Source organism: Oncorhynchus gorbuscha, linkage group LG19, assembly GCF_021184085.1.
Source record: "Oncorhynchus gorbuscha isolate QuinsamMale2020 ecotype Even-year linkage group LG19, OgorEven_v1.0, whole genome shotgun sequence".
NCBI lineage: Eukaryota > Metazoa > Chordata > Actinopteri > Salmoniformes > Salmonidae > Oncorhynchus > Oncorhynchus gorbuscha.
The window spans coordinates 78,019,342-78,043,717 of record NC_060191.1 but is presented as its reverse complement, the minus strand read 5'-3'; the positions used below and the strand labels follow the sequence as shown (position 1 = coordinate 78,043,717).

At 45.3% G+C, this 24,376-nt stretch overlaps 1 protein-coding gene across 1 annotated transcript; it reads right to left on the bottom strand.

Moving 5' to 3' along the window:
• Positions 1–186: 186 nt before the first annotated feature.
• On the bottom strand, positions 187–24,363 carry LOC124005880 (trehalase-like). The gene is given in 16 exon segments (XM_046315512.1): positions 187–931; positions 1,083–1,136; positions 2,485–2,597; positions 2,715–2,741; positions 2,744–2,825; positions 4,399–4,616; positions 5,307–5,507; positions 5,656–5,705; positions 5,858–5,980; positions 14,249–14,365; positions 18,056–18,148; positions 20,161–20,261; positions 22,599–22,686; positions 22,860–23,004; positions 23,807–23,907; positions 24,262–24,363. Coding segments are annotated over 16 exon segments (1,743 nt in total). The 5' UTR covers positions 24,336–24,363; the 3' UTR covers positions 187–775.
• Positions 24,364–24,376: the final 13 nt, after the last annotated feature.

Below are 24,376 nucleotides of genomic sequence, written 5' to 3'. Positions count from 1 at the left end.
AGTCAAAACCGTTACAATAGGTAAGATGTTTTATATTCATCATATGTTTGTAAGTTACTTCTCATCAGAATGTGTTTGTATAATACTGTGGCCGGGTTGCAGTATCTGTTCTATGTCAAGACTAAGTTGTTTGGGCCGGAGAGAGGGGAGAGGTCAAGCGTGTATCTCTTGGCTCCACAATGTCTGTGTGCCAGTCAGTGTGTCTCTGTGATCTTGTCAAGATAGGATGGATTTGATATATGCCTGTTGATATGGAGGATTGGTTTATGGTTCTGGGGTTTGAGAAAGGAGACAAAGCTGAACGATGAATTATGCTGATGCCGTCTTATCCAGTGTGTGTCTTTGCTATAAAGGACCTCAGTTGAAATGTGGAAGAGACTCTCAGAGAATTCATTGATAGACACTGAATTGATCTGAGAGTCACAGGGTTGTGATAGAGCTCATATAATTAAAGATGGACTTTGTGATAACTAACTCTCACTTGTGTGTGGTTTGATCTCATGATTTGGTAAATAGAGGAAATTTCCACGACATCACACACACACAATGATAGTTAGCAGGGGAAACAGAGAGTTTAAAATCATCTTCAGTTTCAGACTCTGTACAGTTTAACCAATCAACATCCTCCTCTAAGCATTTTAAAAGCTCCGAAGTGAAGTCCCCCCCAACGTACAGATCAAGGATCAGCTTACTCCGCCCCAATCCTAACTATTGGTGGGGAAAACTGACCCGAGATCAGCGTCTAGGGGCAACTCCACCCTACACCCATTGTATTTCATAGGAACAGAGTTTGGGCTGAGCAGAGCAGGGCCACAGAGACGCTGATGCTTAGACACGAGGTGAAGCTGTTTCCGTTGCTGCCAGAGGAGAGCCGGTCGCCGTACTGAGACAGGAGCTGGAGAGCCACACCATTGGTCCAACCAAATCCCAACTACAACACAGACACACACAGAATCAACTCAAAAAGATGAGTTTGAAAAAAGTAAAATACAAAAGACTAGAGATGAACATTTCCATTTGAGTCATTTAGCAGACGCTCTTATCCAGAGCAACTTTTAAGATGAGATCATATCCTAGTGTACCTGAACTTCATATTCTCCTCCTCCGCCCGGCTTCCCATCTCCGTTCACATCATACTGACAGAGAGAGAAAACAAAACCCCAGATTCGTTGAGCTTTTATGAAAAAGGCACAATGTGTACGTGTTGTGGATATATTGTCATTATGGGCTCTCCTAGATGCAGATCTAGGATCAGCTTTCCCTCCGCCAATGTCATTATGGGCTCTCCTAGATGCAGATCTAGGATCAGCTTTCCCTCCGCCAATGTCATTATGGGCTCTCCTAGATGCAGATCTAGGATCAGCTTTCCCTCCGCCAATGTCATTATGGGCTCTCCTAGATGCAGATCTAGGATCAGCTTTCCCTCCGCCAATGTCATTATGGGCTCTCCTAGATGCAGATCTAAGATCAGCTTTCCCTCCGCCAATGTCATTATGGGCTCTCCTAGATGCAGATCTAGGATCAGCTTTCCCTCCGCCAATGTCATTATGGGCTCTCCTAGATGCAGATCTAAGATCAGCTTTCCCAATGTCATTATGGGCTCTCCTAGATGCAGATCTAGGATCAGCAGAATGTCATTATGGGCTCTCCTAGATGCAGATCTAGGATCAGCTTTCCCTCCGCCAATGTCATGATGGGCTCTCCTAGATGCAGATCTAGGATCAGCTTTTCCTCCGCCAATGTCATTATGGGCACTCCAAGATGCAGATCTAGGATCAGCTTTCCCTCCGCCAATGTCATTATGGGCTCTCCTAGATGCAGATCTAGGATGAGCTTTCCCTCCGCCAATGTCATTACGGGCTCTCCTAGATGCAGATCTAGGATCAGCTTTCCCTCCGCCAATGTCATTACGGGCTCTCCTAGATGCAGATCTAGGATCAGCTTTCCCTCCGCCAATGTCATTACGGGCTCTCCTAGATGCAGGTCTAGGATCAGCTTTCCCTCCGCCAATGTCATTATGGGCTCTCCTAGATGCAGATCTAGGATCAGCTTTCCCTCCGCCAATGTCATTATGGGCTCTCCTAGATGCAGATCTAGGATCAGCTTTCCCTCCGCCAATGTCATTATGGGCTCTCCTAGATGCAGATCTAGGATCAGCTTTCCCTCCGCCAATGTCATTATGGGCTCTCCTAGATGCAGATCTAGGATCAGCTTTCCCTCCGCCAATGTCATTATGGGCTCTCCTAGATGCAGATCTAGGATCAGCTTTCCGCCAATCCCAACCATTAGTGGGGAAATGCTAAACTGACCCGTGAATGTTGTCTAGGGCAAATAGATTTAGCCACCTAAAACCTTGGGGTGGAGAAGAGAAAAAAAATATCTAATTTGCGGGCTGGTTTTGGCCTATTACCAACCCTTGTCTAGGGGCAACATCACCCTGCACCTCATTGTGGTCACACACATTATAAACCTCTTCTTAATCACCTTCTCAAACATGGCTTCATACTTGACGTAGGCCAGCCAGTTGGTTCTGATCCAGCGCTGAGCCAAATCAAACCCCAGCTCTCTAGCTTCCTGTGAGGGCAGACTGGACAGGCCTGATTGGAAGATAACAGAGTGACCGATTGGACAGGCGTGATTGTGCACCTTATACGGACATAGGGTGTCATTTGGGATGCAACATGAAAACCATATCAGGGTTAACTAGGTCCTACCTTGGATGAGTATGTGTTGTAGAGGGGCCATGCGTTGGGGTAGTCCCACTGCTGACCACTGTCAACCAGGGACGTAGGGACACCGTTGGGGAACGCAAGACCACCACTAGTCTACAGAGGGAGGAAAGGAAGGAAGGAAGGAAGGAAGGAAGGAAGGAAGGAAGGAAGTAAGGAAGGAAGGAAGGAAGGAAGGAAGGAAGGAAGGAAGGAAGGAAGGAAGGAAGGAAGGAAGGAAGGAAGGAAGGAAGGAAGGAAGGAAGGAAGGATTTTTATTTTTGTTTTATTAAACCGCCCCCTCTTCGGAGGACAAATATCTTTGTTTTTTTGACCGCTTTTAAAAAAAAACGATATATACAGTTGAAGTCGAAAGTTTACACCGTAGCCAAATACATTATGAATGTTGTCCCGTTCCTCCTGACAGAGTGTAACAGTCAGGTTTGTCGGGCTCCTTGCTCGCACACAGTTTTTCAGTTCTGCCCACAAATGGTGTATAGGATTGAGGTCAGGGCTTTGTTGTCTTTACGACATTCTGCCACAACTTTGGAAGTATGCTTGGGGTCATTGTCCATTTGGAAGTATGCTTGGGGTCATTGTCCATTTGGAAGTATGCTTGGGGTCATTGTCCATTTGGAAGTATGCTTGGGGTCATTGTCCATTTGGAAGTATGCTTGGGGTCATTGTCCATTTGGAAGTATGCTTGGGGTCATTGTCCATTTGGAAGTATGCTTGGGGTCATTGTCCATTTGGAAGTATGCTTGTCCATTTGGGTCATTGTCCATTTGGAAGTATGATTGTCCATTTGGAAGTATGCTTGGGGTCATTGTCCATTTGGAAGTATGCTTGGGGTCATTGTCCATTTGGAAGTATGCTTGGGGTCATTGTCCATTTGGAAGACCCATTTAAGACCAAGATTTAACTTCCCGACTGATGTCTTGAGATGTTGCTTCAATATATCCACATAACTTTCCTCCCTCATGATGCCATCTATTTTGTGAAGTCCACCAGTCCCCCCTGCAGAAAAGCACCCCCACAACATGATGCTGCCGCCCCGTGCTTCACGGTTGGGATGGTGTTCTTCGGCTTGCAAGCCTCCCCCTTTTTCCTCCAAACTATCAGAAGCTTCTAAAGCCTTGACATCATTTTCTGGAATTTTCCAAGCTGTTTGAAGGCACAGTCAACTTAGTGTATGTAAACTTCTGACCCACTGGTATTGTGATACAGTGAATTATAAGTGAAATAAATCTGTCTGTAAACAACTGTTGGAAAAATGACTTGTGTCATGCACAAAGTAGATGTCCTAACCGACTTGCCAAAAACTATAGTGTGTGGAGTGGTTTGAAAAACGAGTTAATGACTCCAACCTAAGTGTAATGTAAACTTCCGACTTCAATTGTACATACGTTACCTATACATTTGACATACAGTACATGGGGCTTTTATATCTAAAACAAAAATACATCAACAAATGCTTTAATCCCACCCTTCAGCCCATCCCACCTATCAGCATAGGGAGGGAGGGATTTAACACTAACTACTATAAATACACATTGCTACAGTAACTCAATGGGCGTGTGTATTTTTCAGTGACAAATCAATGTACATGCTCTTTCAGTCACAGTATTTCAACAGGACACTGATTCTTTTCACAAAGAGCGAGGTCTTGGGACCAGCAAGCTAAACTAACCTGTAGATAGTGTAGTGCCTTCTGTCCCATGGAAGGCTGGGAGTAGCAGTCTGCCCAGACAGGGGCCAGGTTAGTGGGGTAGAATGCAGGGTGGGAGGTGTTGGTTACCAGGCTGTAGTCCAACCAGACGCCCCTCTTCTCATCCCACAGCACTGCCTCTATGGCCTCTTGTCTGGCTGATACAGCTTTGTCATACCGCGCTGCTTCAGACTCATTACCTGGAACAGCAGATTATACAGGACTTTTACTGGACCACATGACCTGCTGACAAATATCTAGGGCCCAGGGGTTATAGCTAGGGCCCAGAGGTTGTAGCTAGGGCCCAGAGGTTGTAGCTAGGGCCCAGAGGTTGTAGCTAGGGCCCAGAGGTTGTAGCTAGGGCCCAGAGGTTGTAGCTAGGGCCCAGAGGTTGTAGCTAGGGCCCAGAGGTTGTAGCTAGGGCCCAGAGGTTGTAGCTAGGGCCCAGAGGTTGTAGCTAGGGCCCAGAGGTTGTAGCTAGGGCCCAGAGGTTGTAGCTAGGGCCCAGAGGTTATAGCTAGGGCCCAGAGGTTGTAGCTAGGGCCCAGAGGTTATAGCTAGGGCCCAGAGGTTGTAGCTAGGGCCCAGAGGTTGTAGCTAGGGCCCAGAGGTTGTACCTAGGGCCCAGAGGTTGTACCTAGGGCCCAGAGGTTATAGCTAGGGCCCAGAGGTTGTAGCTAGGGCCCAGAGGTTGTAGCTAGGGCCCAGAGGTTGTACCTAGGGCCCAGAGGTTATAGCTAGGGCCCAGAGGTTGTAGCTAGGGCCCAGAGGTTGTAGCTAGGGCCCAGAGGTTGTACCTAGGGCCCAGAGGTTGTAACTAGAACAGGTGGTAAAGAAAATTCCTTCCGCTAGCTAGTCAAAGGCTATATGTGGCAAGTCATTCTCCTCACCCAGCGTCCTGTAGAAGTGAGCCAGTGTCCTTTCGTTGCGACAGAGCAGAGCGTTGAGGTCTGTAGGAATGAGCAGACTGGTTCTGGTGTCTTTCAGAGATCCGTTGTTGTTCCCCAGGCCGTCCACAAACCAGCGAGACGAGAAGTCCCACCCGGACTCTGCTCCTGAATGCAGCTCTTTCCACAGCCTCTCTGCAGCATCTGAGTTCAGGGGGGTGGACGCAGGTAAAGACCAGGTCTCAAAAGGGCTTCCCTCTACTCTAAAGTACACCACTTCAGACCAACCCGATAGATAGTGTGTTCATGATGGGAATGTTGTTTGTTCATGAAGTAGGGAATTAACGTTTACCCTCGGTCAGACCTTCAGCCAGCTCTAGATCATCACTGTAGGACTCCGGTCTGGAAGAAAAGTAAGACGCAACACACAGATACAGACACACACAAACAAATCCACTCCAAAAATACATGGGTGGGATTTTGTGTTGTGACAGATGGACAAAAGTGTCTTGTATTGAAGGGGATGAGGGTAATGTTCCTGTTGGGTTCCTTACCTGGGCAGGCCGACCTGTACATCATAACGGTTCAGAACATGCTTATTCCCCTTCACTTCAACGGCCACAGAGCGGTTCCGCATCCAGAACAGGTACTCCTGCTCTAGAGCGGGCAGAGCAGTCCTACACAGTAGAGTAGGTTGGGATTATAATCTAGGGCTGGCAGAGCAGTCCTACACAGTAGAGTAGGTTGGGATTATAATCTAGGGCTGGCAGAGCAGTCCTACACAGTAGAGTAGGTTGGGATTATAATCTAGGGCTGGCAGAACAGTCCTACACAGTAGAGTAGGTTGGGATTATAATCTAGGGCTGGCAGAACAGTCCTACACAGTAGAGTAGGTTGGGATTATAATCTAGGGCTGGCAGAGCAGTCCTACACAGTAGAGTAGGTTGGGATTATAATCTAGGGCTGGCAGAACAGTCCTACACAGTAGAGTAGGTTGGGATTATAATCTAGGGCTGGCAGAGCAGTCCTACACAGTAGAGTAGGTTGGGATTATAATCTAGGGCTGGCAGAACAGTCCTACACAGTAGAGTAGGTTGGGATTATAATCTAGGGCTGGCAGAGCAGTCCTACACAGTAGAGTAGGTTGGGATTATAATCTAGGGCTGGCAGAGCAGTCCGACACAGTAGAGTAGGTTGGGATTATAATCTAGGGCTGGCAGAGCAGTCCTACACAGTAGAGTGTTGGGATTATAATCTAGGGCTGGAAGAGCAGTCCTACACAGTAGAGTGTTGGGATTATAATCTAGGGCTGGAAGAGCAGTCATACACAGTAGAGTAGGTTGGGATTATAATCTAGGGCTGGCAGAGCAGTCCTACACAGTAGAGTAGGTTGGGATTATAATCTAGGGCTGGCAGAGCAGTCCTACACAGTAGAGTGTTGGGATTATAATCTAGGGCTGGAAGAGCAGTCATACACAGTAGAGTAGGTTGGGATTATAATCTAGGGCTGGAAGAGCAGTCCTACACAGTAGAGTAGGTTGGGATTATAATCTAGGGCTGGCAGAGCAGTCCTACACAGTAGAGTGTTGGGATTATAATCTAGGGCTGGAAGAGCAGTCCTACACAGTAGAGTGTTGGGATTATAATCTAGGGCTGGAAGAGCAGTCATACACAGTAGAGTAGGTTGGGATTATAATCTAGGGCTGGCAGAGCAGTCCTACACAGTAGAGTGTTGGGATTATAATCTAGGGCTGGCAGAGCAGTCCTACACAGTAGAGTAGGTTGGGATTATAATCTAGGGCTGGCAGAGCAGTCCTACACAGTAGAGTGTTGGGATTATAATCTAGGGCTGGAAGAGCAGTCATACACAGTAGAGTAGGTTGGGATTATAATCTAGGGCTGGCAGAGCAGTCCTACACAGTAGAGTAGGTTGGGATTATAATCTAGGGCTGGCAGAGCAGTCCTACACAGTAGAGTAGGTTGGGATTATAATCTAGGGCTGGCAGAGCAGTCATACACAGTAGAGTAGGTTGGGATTATAATCTAGGGCTGGCAGAGCAGTCCTACACAGTAGAGTAGGTTGGGATTATAATCTAGGGCTGGCAGAGCAGTCCTACACAGTAGAGTAGGTTGGGATTATAATCTAGGGCTGGCAGAGCAGTCCTACACAGTAGAGTAGGTTGGGATTATAATCTAGGGCTGGCAGAGCAGTCCTACACAGTAGAGTAGGTTGGGATTATAATCTAGGGCTGGCAGAGCAGTCCTACACAGTAGAGTAGGTTGGGATTATAATCTAGGGCTGGCAGAGCAGTCCTACACAGTAGAGTGTTGGGATTATAATCTAGGGCTGGAAGAGCAGTCCTACACAGTAGAGTAGGTTGGGATTATAATAGGGGCTGGCAGAGCAGTCCTACACAGTAGAGTAGGTTGGGATTATAATCTAGGGCTGGCAGAGCAGTCCTATACAGTAGAGTAGGTTGGGATTATAATCTAGGGCTGGCAGAGCAGTCCTACACAGTAGAGTGTTGGGATTATAATCTAGGGCTGGCAGAGCAGTCCTACACAATAGAGTAGGTTGGGATTATAATAGAGGGCTGGCAGAGCAGTCCTACACAATAGAGTAGGTTGGGATTATAATCTAGGGCTGGCAGAGCAGTCCTATACAATAGAGTAGGTTGGGATTATAATCTAGGGCTGGCAGAGCAGTCCTACACAGTAAAGTAGGTTGGGATTATAATATAGGGCTGGCAGAGGAGTCCTACACAGTAAAGTAGATGGGGATTATAATCTAGGGCTGGCAGAACAGTCCTATACAGAGTAGGTTGGGATTATAATCTAGGGCTGGCAGAGCAGTCCAACACAGTAGAGTAGGTTGGGATTATAATCTAGGGCTGGCAGAACAGTCCTACACAGTAGAGTAGGTTGGGATTATAATCTAGGGCTGGCAGAACAGTCCTACACAGTAGAGTAGGTTGGGATTATAATATAGGGCTGGCAGAGCAGTCCTACACAGTAGAGTAGGTTGGGATTATAATCTAGGGCTGGCAGAGCAGTCCTACACAGTAGAGTAGGTTGGGATTATAATCTAGGGCTGGCAGAACAGTCGTACACAGTAGAGTAGGTTGGGATTATAATCTAGGGCTGGCAGAACAGTCGTACACAGTAGAGTAGGTTGGGATTATAATCTAGGGCTGGCAGAACAATCCTACACAGTAGAGTAGGTTGGGATTATAATCTAGGGCTGGCAGAACAGTCCTACACAGTAGAGTAGGTTGGATTATAATCTAGGGCTGGCAGAACAGTCCTACACAGTAGAGTAGGTTGGGATTATAATCTAGGGCTGGCAGAGCAGTCCTACACAGTAGAGTAGGTTGGGATTATAATCTAGGGCTGGCAGAACAGTCCTACACAGTAGAGTAGGTTGGGATTATAATCTAGGGCTGGCAGAGCAGTCCTACACAGAGTAGGTTGGTATTATAATCTAGGGCTGGCAGAACAGTCCTACACAGTAGAGTAGGTTGGGATTATAATCTAGGGCTGGCAGAACAGTCCTACACAGTAGAGTAGGTTGGGATTATAATCTAGGGCTGGCAGAACAGTCCTACACAGTAGAGTAGGTTGGGATTATAATCTAGGGCTGGCAGCTCAGTTGGTAGAGCATGGCGCTTGTAACGCCAGGGTAGTGGATTCGATCCCCGGGACCACCCATACGTAGAATGTATGCACACATGACTGTAAGTCGCTTTGGATAAAAGCGTCTGCTAAATGGCATATATTTATTTATATTTAGAACAGTCCTACACAGTAGAGTAGGTTGGGATTATAATCTAGGGCTGGCAGAACAGTCCTACACAGTAGAGTAGGTTGGGATTATAATCTAGGGCTGGCAGAGCAGTTTTACACAGTAGAGTAGGTTGGGATTATAATCTAGGCCTGGCAGAACAGTCCTACACAGTAGAGTAGGTTGGGATTATAATCTAGGGCTGGCAGAACAGTCCTACACAGTAGAGTAGGTTGGGATTATAATCTAGGGCTGGCAGAACAGTCCTACACAGTAGAGTAGGTTGGGATTATAATCTAGGGCTGGCAGAACAGTCCTACACAGTAGAGTAGGTTGGGATTATAATCTAGGGCTGGCAGAACAGTCCTACACAGTAGAGTAGGTTGGGATTATAATCTAGGGCTGACAGAACAGTCCTACACAGTAGAGTAGGTTGGGATTATAATCTAGGGCTGGCAGAGCAGTCCTACACAGTAGAGTAGGTTGGGATTATAATCTAGGGCTGGCAGAACAGTCCTACACAGTAGAGTAGGTTGGGATTATAATCTAGGGCTGGCAGAGCAGTCCTACACAGTAGAGTAGGTTGGGATTATAATCTAGGGCTGGCAGAACAGTCCTACACAGTAGAGTAGGTTGGGATTATAATCTAGGGCTGGCAGAGCAGTCCTACACAGTAGAGTAGGTTGGGATTATAATCTAGGGCTGGCAGAGCAGTCCTACACAGTAGAGTAGGTTGGGATTATAATCTAGGGCTGGCAGAACAGTCCTACACAGTAGAGTAGGTTGGGATTATAATCTAGGGCTGGCAGAGCAGTCCTACACAGTAGAGTAGGTTGGGATTATAATCTAGGGCTGGCAGAACAGTCCTACACAGTAGAGTAGGTTGGGATTATAATCTAGGGCTGGCAGAGAACAGTCCTACACAGTAGAGTAGGTTGGGATTATAATCTAGGGCTGGCAGAACAGTCCTACACAGTAGAGTAGGTTGGGATTATAATCTAGGTCTTACACAGCTGGCTGGCAGAACAGTCCTACACAGTAGAGTAGGTTGGGATTATAATCTAGGGCTGGCAGAACAGTCCTACACAGTAGAGTAGGTTGGGATTATAATCTAGGGCTGGCAGAGCAGTCCTACACAGTAGAGTAGGTTGGGATTATAATCTAGGGCTGGCAGAACAGTCCTACACAGTAGAGTAGGTTGGGATTATAATCTAGGGCTGGCAGAACAGTCCTACACAGTAGAGTAGGTTGGGATTATAATCTAGGGCTGGCAGAACAGTCCTACACAGTAGAGTAGGTTGGGATTATAATCTAGGGCTGGCAGAACAGTCCTACACAGTAGAGTAGGTTGGGATTATAATCTAGGGCTGGCAGAACAGTCCTACACAGTAGAGTAGGTTGGGATTATAATCTAGGGCTGGCAGAACAGTCCTACACAGTAGAGTAGGTTGGGATTATAATCTAGGGCTGGCAGAGCAGTCCTACACAGTAGAGTAGGTTGGGATTATAATCTAGGGCTGGCAGAGCAGTCCTACACAGTAGAGTAGGTTGGGATTATAATCTAGGGCTGGCAGAGCAGTCCTACACAGTAGAGTAGGTTGGGATTATAATCTAGGGCTGGCAGAGCAGTCCTACACAGAAGAGTAGGTTGGGATTATAATCTAGGGCTGGCAGAACAGTCATACACAGTAGAGTAGGTTGGGATTATAATCTAGGGCTGGCAGAGCAGTCCTACACAGTAGAGTAGGTTGGGATTATAATCTAGGGCTGGCAGAACAGTCCTACACAGTAGAGTAGGTTGGGATTATAATCTAGGGCTGGCAGAACAGTCCTACACAGTAGAGTAGGTTGGGATTATAATCTAGGGCTGGCAGAACAGTCCTACACAGTAGAGTAGGTTGGGATTATAATCTACGGCTGGCAGAACAGTCCTACACAGTAGAGTAGGTTGGGATTATACTCTAGGGCTGGCAGAGCAGTCCTACACAGTAGAGTAGGTTGGGATTATAATCTAGGGCTGGCAGAACAGTCCTACACAGTAGAGTAAATTGGGATTATAATCTAGGGCTGGCAGAACAGTCCTACACAGTAGAGTAGGTTGGGATTATAATCTAGGGCTGGCAGAGCAGTCCTACACAGTAGAGTAGGTTGGGATTATAATCTAGGGCTGGCAGAACAGTCCTACACAGTAGAGTAGGTTGGGATTATAATCTAGGGCTGGCAGAACAGTCCTACACAGTAGAGTAGGTTGGGATTATAATCTAGGGCTGGCAGAACAGTCCTACACAGTAGAGTAGGTTTGGATTATAATCTAGGGCTGGCAGAACAGTCCTACACAGTAGAGTAGGTTTGGATTATAATCTAGGGCTGGCAGAACAGTCCTACACAGTAGAGTAGGTTGGGATTATAATCTAGGGCTGGCAGAACAGTCCTACACAGTAGAGTAGGTTGGGATTATAATCTAGGGCTGGCAGAACAGTCCTACACAGTAGAGTAGGTTGGGATTATAATCTAGGGCTGGCAGAGCAGTCCTACACAGTAGAGTAGGTTGGGATTATAATCTAGGGCTGGCAGAGCAGTCCTACACAGTAGAGTAGGTTGGGATTATAATCTAGGGCTGGCAGAACAGTCCTACACAGTAGAGTAGGTTGGGATTATAATCTAGGGCTGGCAGAGCAGTCCTACACAGTAGAGTAGGTTGGGATTATAATCTAGGGCTGGCAGAACAGTCCTACACAGTAGAGTAGGTTGGGATTATAATCTAGGTCTGGCAGAGCAGTCCTACACAGTAGAGTAGGTTGGGATTATAATCTAGGGCTGGCAGAACAGTCCTACACAGTAGAGTAGGTTGGGATTATAATCTAGGGCTGGCAGAGCAGTCCTACACAGTAGAGTAGGTTGGGATTATAATCTAGGGCTGGCAGAACAGTCCTACACAGTAGAGTAGGTTGGGATTATAATCTAGGGCTGGCAGAACAGTCCTACACAGTAGAGTAGGTTGGGATTATAATCTAGGGCTGGCAGAACAGTCCTACACAGTAGAGTAGGTTGGGATTATAATCTACGGCTGGCAGAACAGTCCTACACAGTAGAGTAGGTTGGGATTATAATCTAGGGCTGGCAGAGCAGTCCTACACAGTAGAGTAGGTTGGGATTATAATCTAGGGCTGGCAGAGCAGTCCTACACAGTAGAGTAGGTTGGGATTATAATCTAGGGCTGGCAGAACAGTCCTACACAGTAGAGTAGGTTGGGATTATAATCTAGGGCTGGCAGAGCAGTCCTACACAGTAGAGTAGGTTGGGATTATAATCTAGGGCTGGCAGAACAGTCCTACACAGTAGAGTAGGTTGGGATTATAATCTAGGGCTGGCAGAACAGTCCTACACAGTAGAGTAGGTTGGGATTATAATCTAGGGCTGGCAGAACAGTCCTACACAGTAGAGTAGGTTGGGATTATAATCTACGGCTGGCAGAACAGTCCTACACAGTAGAGTAGGTTGGGATTATAATCTAGGGCTGGCAGAGCAGTCCTACACAGTAGAGTAGGTTGGGATTATAATCTAGGGCTGTCAGAACAGTCCTACACAGTAGAGTAGGTTGGGATTATAATCTAGGGCTGGCAGAGCAGTCCTACACAGTAGAGTAGGTTGGGATTATAATCCAAATGGAAGACTACTGAGATTTGATACTCTTTATGGTTGTGTGGTAAAAGAGTTGATATTTTGATTGTGTGATTGAGACTGGGTTGGTTCCACTACACTTTATGAACGGGGAAACATTGCGCGACTCCTTTTCCCAGGCTGGACTCTTGTCGGCCCGAGGCACGGGACTTTTCTTGAGGAACCAGAGCTCATCGTTTGTTATATCATTTTGTGCTAGTAATACAACCCACGCAAAATAACAGTTATGAAGTTATTTCCAATGTTTTCAGGGTTTATGAAAAGAGTATTTCCATGAGTCCTTTGTATTGGTGTAGACGTGGACGGACCAGACAAGACTCATTCCCTCCCAAACCAAAAGGAGAAATCAATTGTTTCTCTGGTAGGCACGACCTACGTGTCACCCCTACAACCAATAACCTCAAGTCAAAACCGTTACAACCTGAACAGAGAGTTCTGCCAACCTTTAGAATGGACGCCTTTGAGCATCTCATCCATTCACGACAAGCCCCATTCACGACAAGCCCCATTCACGACAAGCCCCATTCACGACAAGCCCCATTCACGACAAGCCCCATTCACGACAAGCCCCCATTCACGACAAGCCCCCATTCACGACAAGCCCCATTCACGACAAGCGCTCGTCATAAACAAAATGGTGGGGAAAAAGGAATCAAAGGAATTAGTGGTCTGATATTAACTAAGTGAGGAATTCTTTGTTTTTAGTGGTCTGATAGTAACTACCTGAGGAAATCTGTGTCGTTAGTGGTCTGATAGTAACTACCTGAGGAAATCTGTGTCGTTAGTGGTCTGATAGTAACTACCTGAGGAAATCTGTGTCGTTAGTGGTCTGATAGTAACTACCTGAGGAATTCTGTGTCGTTAGTGGTCTGATAGTAACTACCTGAGGAATTCTGTGTCGTTAGTGGTCTGATAGTAACTACCTGAGGAAATCTGTGTCGTTAGTGGTCTGATAGTAACTACCTGAGGAAATCTGTGTCGTTAGTGGTCTGATAGTAACTACCTGAGGAATTCTGTGTCGTTAGTGGTCTGATAGTAACTACCTGAGGAATTCTGTGTCGTTAGTGGTCTGATAGTAACTACCTGAGGAAATCTGTGTCGTTAGTGGTCTGATAGTAACTACCTGAGGAATTCTGTGTCGTTAGTGGTCTGATAGTAACTACCTGAGGAATTCTGTGTCGTTAGTGGTCTGATAGTAACTACCTGAGGAAATCTGTGTCGTTAGTGGTCTGATAGTAACTACCTGAGGAATTCTGTGTCGTTAGTGGTCTGATAGTAACTACCTGAGGAAATCTGTGTCGTTAGTGGTCTGATAGTAACTACCTGAGGAAATCTGTGTCGTTAGTGGTCTGATAGTAACTACCTGAGGAAATCTGTGTCGTTAGTGGTCTGATAGTAACTACCTGAGGAAATCTGTGTCGTTAGTGGTCTGATAGTAACTACCTGAGGAAATCTGTGTCGTTAGTGGTCTGATAGTAACTACCTGAGGAAATCTGTGTCGTTAGTGGTCTGATAGTAACTCTCCACCATCAGAGACAGGAAGGGGGGCTGACTGCGACGCTCGTAGTAAACTCTGGCCCCGTTGGGGATGAAACCATATCTGGAGAGGGAGGAATGGAAAAAAGAAAATGTAGATATTACAAAAAATTCCATTCGTTTTGTATCTTTCATTTGATGATTTAAAAAAAACATTGTATCCAGATTTGTGGTTGTATTGTGTTCTTTAAATTGACAAATAAAACATTGTATGTAAGGTAATTCTAACCTACGGTGCAATCGGAGAGAATTCAGACCCCTTGACTTTTTCCACATTTTGTGACGTTACAGCCTTATTCTAATATTTATTGAAAAGTTTTTTCACCCCGTAAAGACAAAGACAAAACTTTTTTTATACATTTTTGCTAATGTATTAAAAATGTTAAATAATATTTACATAAATATTCAGAGCCTTTACTCAGTACTTTGTTGAAGCACCTTTGGCAGAGATTCCAGCCTCGAGTCTTCTTGGGTATGACGCTACAAGCTTGGCACACCTGTATTTGGGGAGTTTCTCCCATTCTTCTCTGCAGATCCTCTCAAGCTCTGTCAGGTTGGATTAAGGAGTGTCGCTGCACAGCTATCTTCAGGTCTCTCCAGGGATTCAATTGGGTTCAAGTCCGGGCTATGGCTGGGCCACTCGAAGACATTCAGAGACTTGTGCTGAAGCTACTCCTGCGTTATCTTGGTCCTTTAGGTGGCTTTTGGCAAACTCCAAGTCGGCTGTCATGTGCCTTTTACAGAGGAGTGGCTACCATCTGGCCACTAAAACGTAAAGGCCTGATTGGTGGAGTGCTGCAGAGATGGTTGTTCTTCTGGAAGGTTCTCCCATCTCCACAGAGGAACTCTAGATCTCTGTACGAGTGACCATTGGGTTCCTGGTCATCCTGACCAAGGCCCTTCTACCCCAATTGCTCAGTTTGACCAGGCGACCAGCTCTAGGAAGAGTCTTGGTGGCTCCAAACTTCTTCCATTTAAGAACGATGGAGGCCACTGTGTTCTTGAGGACCTTCAATGCTGCAGAAATGTTTTGGTACCCTTCCCCAGATCTGTGCCTCGACACGATCCTGTCTCTGAGCTCTACGGACAATTCCTTTAACCTCATGGCTTGGTTTTTGCTCTGACATGCACTGTCAACTGTGAGACCTTATATAGACAGGTGTTTGCCTTTTCAAATCATGTCCAAATCAATTGAATTTATCACAGGTGGACCCCAATCAAGTTGTAGAAATATCTCAAGGATGATCAACGGAAACCGGAAGCACCTGAGATCAATTTCCTCAAAGCAAAGGGTGTGAATACTTATGTAAATAAGGAATCTGTTATGTTTAACACATTTGCAAAAAAACAACAACCAAAAAACAGTTCTTGCTTTGTTATTAGGGGGTATTGTGATGTCATTATGGGGTATTGGGATGTCATTATGGGGTATTGTGATGTCATTATGGGGTATTGTGATGTCATTATGGGGTATTGTGATGTTATTAGGGGGTATTGTGATGTCATTATGGGGTATTGTGATGTTATTAGGGGGTATTGTGATGTCATTATGGGGTATTGTGATGTTATTAGGGGTATTGTGATGTCATTATGGGGTATTGTGATGTCATTAGGGGTATTGTGATGTCATTATGGGGTATTGTGATGTTATTAGGGGTATTGTGATGTCATTATGGGGTATTGTGATGTCATTAGGGGTATTGTGATGTCATTATGGGGTATTGTGATGTTATTAGGGGTATTGTGATGTCATTATGGGGTATTGTGATGTTATTAGGGGTATTGTGATGTCATTATGGGGTATTGTGATGTCATTAGGGGTATTGTGATGTTATTAGGGGTATTGTGATGTTATTAGGGGTATTGTGATGTCATTAGGGGGTATTGTGATGTCATTAGGGGTATTGTGATGTCATTAGGGGTATTGTGATGTCATTAGGGGGTATTGTGATGTCATTAGGGGTATTGTGATGTCATGATGGGGTATTGTGATGTCATTAGGGGTATTGTGATGTCATTAGGGGTATTGTGATGTCATTAGGGGTATTGTGATGTCATTAGGGGTATTGTGATGTCATTATGGGGTATTGTGATGTCATTAGGGGTATTGTGATGTCATTAGGGGGTATTAGTCGCTCTGGATAAGAGCGTCTGCTAAATGACTTAAATGTAAATGTAAATGTAAATGTATTGTGATGTCATTAGGGGGTATTGTGATGTCATTATGGGGTATTGTGATGTCATTAGGGGGTATTGTGATGTCATTAGGGGGTATTGTGATGTCATTAGGGGTATTGTGATGTCATTATGGGGTATTGTGATGTCATTAGGGGGTATTGTGAGGTCATTATGGGGTATGTCATTATGGGGTATTGTGATGTCATTAGGGAGTATTGTGATGTCATTAGGGGTATTGTGATGTCATTAGGGGTATTGTGATGTCATTAGGGGTATTGTGATGTTATTAGGGGTATTGTGATGTCATTAGGGGTATTGTGATGTCATTAGGGGTATTGTGATGTCATTAGGGGTATTGTGATGTCATTAGGGGTATTGTGATGTCATTATGGGGTATTGTGATGTCATTAGGGGTATTGTGATGTCATTATGGGGTATTGTGATGTCATTATGGGGTATTGTGATGTCATTAGGGGTATTGTGATGTCATTAGGGGTATTGTGATGTCATTATGGGGTATTGTGATGTCATTATGGGGTATTGTGATGTCATTATGGGGTATTGTGATGTCATTAGGGAGTATTGTGATGTCATTAGGGGTATTGTGATGTCATTAGGGGGTATTGTGATGTCATTAGGGAGTATTGTGATGTCATTAGGGGTATTGTGATGTCATTAGGGGTATTGTGATGTCATTAGGGAGTATTGTGATGTCATTAGGGGTATTGTGATGTCATTAGGGGTATTGTGATGTCATTAGGGGGTATTGTGATGTCATTAGGGGTATTGTGATGGCATTAGGGGTATTGTGATGTCATTAGGGGTATTGTGATGTCATTAGGGGTATTGTGATGTTATTAGGGGTATTGTGATGTCATTAGGGGTATTGTGATGTCATTAGGGGGTATTGTGATGTCATTAGGGGGTATTGTGATGTCATTAGGGGGTATTGTGATGTCATTAGGGAGTATTGTGATGTCATTAGGGGGTATTGTGATGTCATTAGGGGGTCTTGTGATGTCATTAGGGAGTATTGTGATGTCATTAGGGGTATTGTGATGTCATTAGGGGTATTGTGTGTAGATTGATGAGGGAATCCATTTTTTTAATAAGGCTGTAACGTAACAAAATGTGGAAAAAGTCAAGAGGTCTGAATAATTCTCCTGGACATCTGACTATACTGTTAATGGTTGTCCCCGAGCCAACCAGAGACTCAGGAGTCAGAGTTCTAGCACCTATCACACACAGCATCAATGTTTATGTAAAGAGTCTGGGCACTTAATATTCAGGGAGTTGGCACAACTTACCTCTTTGGTGGTGAATAGACATGACAGGCAGATGGACATGACAGGCAGATGGACATGACAGGCAGATGGACATGACAGGCAGATGGACATGACAGGCAGATGGACATGACAGGCAGATGGACATGACAGGCAGATAGACATGACAGGCAGATGGACATGACAGGCAGATGGACATGACAGGCAGATGGGCAGATGGACATGACAGGCAGATGGACACAGGCAGATGGACATGACAGGACAAACGGACAGAGACAACAGTTGCAGCTCACCGGTTGATGAGGTGGATGAAGTTGAGGATCATCCCACGGGCGGTGTCTGTCATCTCAGAGAGCAGGAGACCATTGATCACCCAGTAGGAGTCCCTGGGAGGAAGGTAAGGTAAGGTCTCTGAATGAACAGGCCTGTCTGTCCCCTGGAGGGCTCTGAGAGGTAAGGTCTGTCTGTCCCCTGGAGGGCTCTGAGAGGTAAGGCCTGTCTGTCCCCTGGAGGGCTCTGAGAGGTAAGGTCTCTGAATGAACAGGCCTGTCTGTCCCCTGAGGGCTCTTTTATTAATTTCACCTTTATTTAACCAGGTAGGCCAGTTGAGAACAAGTTCTCATTTACAACTGCGACCTGGCCAAGATAAAGCAAAGCAGTGTGAACAGACAACAACACAGAGTTACACATGCAGTAAAACAATAAACAAGCCAGTAACACAATAAACAAGTCAATGACACAGTAGAGAAAATAAAATCTATATACATTGTGTGCAAAAGTCATGAGGAGGCAATAAATAGGCCATAGGAGTGAATCATTACAATTTATCAGATTAACACTGGAGTGAAAAATGATCAGATGAACATGTACAGGTAGAGATACTGGTGTGCAAAAGAGAAGAAAAGTAAATAAAAACATTATGGGGATGAGGTAGGTAAAAATGGGTGTGCTATTTACCGATAGACTGTGTACAGCTGCAGCGATCGGTTAGCTGCTCAGATAGCAGATGTTTGAAGTTGGTGAGGGAGATAAAAGTCTCCAACTTCAGTGATTTTTGCAATTTGTTCCAGTCACAGGCAGCAGAGAACTGGAACGAAAGGCGGCCAAATGAGGTGTTGGCTTTGGGGATGATCAGTGAGATACACCTGCTGGAGCGCGTGCTACGGATGGGTGTTGCCATCGTGACCAGTGAACTGAGATAAGGCAGAGTTTTACCTAGCATGGACTTGTGGATGACCTGGAGCCAGTGGGTCTGGCGACGAATATGTAGCGAGGGCCAGCCAACTAGAGCATACAGGTCGCAGTGGTGGGTGGTATAAGGTGCTTTGGTAACAAAACGGATGGCACTGTGATAGACTGCATCCAATTTGCTGAGTAGAGTGTTGGAGGCTATTTTGTAGATGACATCGCCGAAGTCGAGGATCGGTAGGATAGTCAGTTTTACTAGGGTAAGTTTGGCGGCGTGAGTGAAGGAGGCTTTGTTGCGGAATAGAAAGCTGATTCTAGATTTGATTTTGGATTGGAGATGTTTAATATGAGTCTGGAAGGAGAGTTTACAGTCTAGCCAGACACCTGGAGGGCTCTGAGAGGTAAGGTCTCTGAATGAACAGGCCTGTCTGTCCCCATAGAGGGCCAGCATTAGTCAGACCCCCTAACCTGCCCAGTCTGTGTAGTCCTACCTGCTAGCAGTCAGACCCCCTAACCTGCCCAGTCTGCTAGCAGTCAGACCCCCTAACCTGCCCAGTCTGCTAGCAGTCAGACCCCCTAACCTGCCCAGTCTGCTAGCAGTCAGACCCCTAACCCCAGTCTGTGTAGCCCTAGAGACAGAGCAGTACAGTACAGAGAGAGTGACCATGGTCTGCTATATGCAGACAGAGCAGTACAGAGAGCAGTACAGAGAGAGTGACCATGCTAGCCACTTTAAACAATGCTACCTTATATAATGTTACTTACCCTACATTATTCATCTCATATGCATATGTATATACTGTACTCTACATCATCGACTGCATCCTTATGTAACACATGTATCACTAGCCACTTTAACTATGCCACTTTGTTTACTTTGTCTACACACTCATCTCATATGTATATACTGTACTCGATACCATCTACTGTATGCTGCTCTGTACCATCACTCATTCATATATCCTTATGTACATGTTCCTTATCCCCTTACACTGTGTATAAGACAGTAGTTTTGGAATTGTTAGCTAGATTACTTGTTGGTTATCACTGCATTGTCGGAACTAGAAGAACAAGCATTTCGCTACACTCGCATTAACATCTGCTAACCATGTGTATGTGACAAATAACATTAGATTTGATTGGATTTGATTTCATTTTGGTCTGCTATATGCAGACAGAGCAGTACAGAGAGAGTGACAGCTTCACTGACCAATAGTACAGCTCCCTGAAGCGTCCTCCAGGTACGATGAAAGGGTGGGGGGTGAAGATCTGAGAGTACTGTTCTGGGTGGGCCAAAGCATCACTACTGATCTGGTACACACACAATAGAGTTCACGTTAGCACTGCTCTGGTACACACACACACACACACACACACACACACACACACACACACACACACACACACACACACACACACACACACACACACACACACACACACACACACACACACACACACACACTCATTGTTGACTACCACATCATATTTGACCAGACGTACTGTAAGTACACTACAACAACTACTACAATTACACTACAAGTACACTACAACTACAACTACAAGTACACTACAACAACTACTACAATTACTACTACTACACTACAAGTACATTACAACTACAAGTACACTACAACTACTACTACTACTACAACTACTACAACCACACTACAACTACAGTACACTACAACTACAAGTACACTACAACTACTACACTACTACACTACAACTACCAGTACACTACAACTACTACTACAACAACTACTACAAGTACACTACAACTACCAGTACACTACAACAAGTACTACAACTACAATACAACTACCAGTACACTACAACTACAAAACAACTACAAGTACATACACTACAACTACAACTACAACTACCAGTACACTACAACTACTACACTACAACTACTACAAGTACACTACAACTACAGTACACTACAACTACCAGTACACTACAACTACCACTTACACTACAACTACCAGTACACTACAACTACCACAACTACCAGTACAACAACTACCAGTACACTACAACTACCAGTACACTACAACTACCAGTACACTACAACTACCAGTACACTACAACTACCAGTACACTACAACTACTACTACAAGTACACTACAACTACAGTACTACAACTACCAGTACACTACAACTACCACACTACAACTACCAGTACTACAACTACCAGTACACTACAACTACTACTACAAGTACACTACAACTACTACAGTACACTACAACTACACACAACTACCACTACAGTACACTACAACTACTACACTACAACTACACTACAACTACACTACAAGTACACTACAACTACCAGTACACTACAACTACCAGTACACTACAACTACCAGTACACTACAACTACCAGTACACTACAACTACCAGTACACTACAACTACCAGTACACTACAACTACCAGTACACTACAACTACACTACAACTACTACACTACAACTACTAGCTAGAGGATATGTAGCATATATTATTTTATTGTTTTATGTTGGCACACTTTTCTCCAGCGAGAAAACAATAGCTTTTAAAAAAAAGGGGTGTGGCAGATTTCAAAACTCTTCAGCAAAGGACCACAGAGGAAGGAGAGGCTCGGTGGGAAATCTGTCTCCCTCCAGCAGGGGGCGATATGTTGTTTCGCCCTCCAAGCAAGGAGTTTTTGTATGGAGGTCAATGAATTGTATGGAGGTGTTGAATTTGGTCAAAAATAAAAGTGAATGGTATATTTGCTGCGTGAGGTTTATTTGCTCGAATAGATGTTTCGTAATATTTAAGGAGTTATGAGTGTTCTGATATTAAGTAGGACACGTGACATCTCTTATTATTATTATTATTATTATTACATCCCAGCCACTTTGAACGAAAAACACTTCCCATCAGAGTTCTCTCCAGATAGCTATGCATATTCAGAGCATGAGGTTAGTTAATAGTATCTCCTTTCAATACAGGCGGTTGACGTCAACAACCCACCCATCCAAAGACAGGATAGACGGGAGCTAGACAGCCGTGCCGCTTTGTGGACGACTCCCATTGTTACGGGGGAGAGGCATCTTGTTAGCGTATCTCCGATACAACTTGTGCATCATCCCGTGTCAATTTGTTAGTAGGCGAACGGAAGACGGTCGTCCCCTCCTCCTCCTCCTAGTCTACTTTAGGCGAGGAAGCACAAGCTGCCGCTGAAAAGTTTGGAAATCTGCCCCACCCCCCTTTGAATTAGCTTTTGTTTCGTCAGAAAAACATGCACTCATTTAAAACGATATGCTACTTATTTTTAATCTATGAATTGTCTTGCACAACTAACTTAATGTGTTGTGAACAGTTTGAAGAAAGTCAATGAAAGGTAATGAAGCGGTGTGAGTCTGGATGGTTGTGCGCGTGTTTGAAATGAGAAGATTCTCGTTCTCCGCTCGCGAGCCATTAGTGCAACTGGCATTAACGGGTGGATCCCACAGTTGCCTCATGGCTCGCGAGCGGAGAACGAGAATCTTCTCATTTCAAACACGCGCACAACCATCCAGACTCACTCCTCTTCACTAACGTAGACTTTCTTCAACAGGAGGTGACAGAGGACGTAGGAGGTGAGTAAATCTAACTGATAGGGTTTATCGATGAGATCACCTTTCTCCCAAGAGACTTCCACAGATGGTGCAGCTTCTCGGCCCAGCTACGCAGTTCTGCATCTGCTATTCCAGCCAGGAACTGTGGCCTGCACACAGAACATGACTTGTATCGGATAGAACAGACTCCTTCTTGAGTCCAAAAATGGCACACTATTCCCTACAGAGTGCACTACTTACAAGGAAGAGGGAGACATTTTGGACTCAAAACATTTCACACCTCAGTGTGGTCAGGATCAATCAGAATGATTGGCTCTCTCACTTGTCATGCCAGTCAGGTGGGGTCCACGGCGCAAACTCTTTCCCTGGTTCGTCAAAGTACGTGTGCAGGAAGTCTCGCAGTACGGCAGGCGGGACAGAGTTTGTATCTCCATGTGTCAGGTTGTGAAATGCTGTCAGGATCATTACTGAGGGTATGAAGGGAGGTGATCAGGTGGAGAGATAGGAGTGATCTCTGATCCTAGATCAGTACTCTGACGATTCATCAATCATCTTTATTTAATCTGTAATCTTTATTTTTTTAAATAATTTTCAGTCACATGACTTCCTTTAAAGGTTTCAGAAGTCTAACAGTTAAACCTGATCCTTTATCAACAATCCTCCTGAGAAGCTTGATAAATACGGCCCCTGTCCTCAAGCAGAGAAACAGCAGACATTAGAGGCACAAAGCCTGTATTGGGACTGATTCACCTACGACTGACCAGGGGCTGACTGATTCACCTACGACTGACCAGGGGCTGACTGATTCACCTACGACTGACCAGGGGCTGACTGATTCCCCTACTAGACTGACCAGGGGCTGACTGATTCCCCTACTAGACTGACCAGGGGCTGACTGATTCCCCTACTAGACTGACCAGGGGCTGACTGATTCCCCTACTAGACTGACCAGGGGCTGACTGATTCCCCTACTAGACTGACCAGGGGCTGACTGATTCCCCTACTAGACTGACCAGGGGCTGACTGATTCCCCTACGAGACTGACCAGGGGCTGACTGATTCCCCTACGAGACTGACCAGGGGCTGACTGATTCCCCTACGAGACTGACCAGGGGCTGACTGATTCCCCTATGAGACTGACCAGGGGCTGACTCATTCCCCTACGAGACTGACCAGTGGCTGACTGATTCCCCTACTAGACTGACCAGGGGCTGACTGATTCCCCTACTAGACTTACCAGGGGCTGACTGATTCCCCTACTAGACTTACCAGGGGCTGACTTCAGCTTCATATCCACAAAGTGCTTGTCGTCATCAAACAGTTTGGCGGTCTGAACCTGCCTCAGGATGTCCCCGTAACAGTAGATCTCACTGAGGAGTTAATCATTAAATAAAATGTTATCTGGATGACAGGTTAAACACCCATAAAATAACCTGCATCAAACCGACATTACAGAAGATGCAGGTCTAAATCTAAAATCCCAATCCAATTTCTCAGGTCTGTGTTAATGTTTAAGCCTCTTTGAACAGAGCCAATCCACCCTCACAGACATGTTGCTGAGTTCTATCAGAACGCCATGCATCAATCCCGAGTCATAAACACACTTCCCCAGGAACCAAAGTTCAGCTTTCGAATAACAGAGCAACATGGTTCAAGATCATTCATAATAGGTTCATAAAAGAGCCCCCCCCCCCCAAAAGAAATCAAGGTAGCAAAAATGTTACCTGTCACAAGGTGGAGGCAAGGCACACGAGTAGAGAGGACAGAAGAACAAACACATGACTGCTGCTAGTCTCATGTTTAGAAGGAACTCAAAAGCAAAAAGGGCGAGGAGCACTT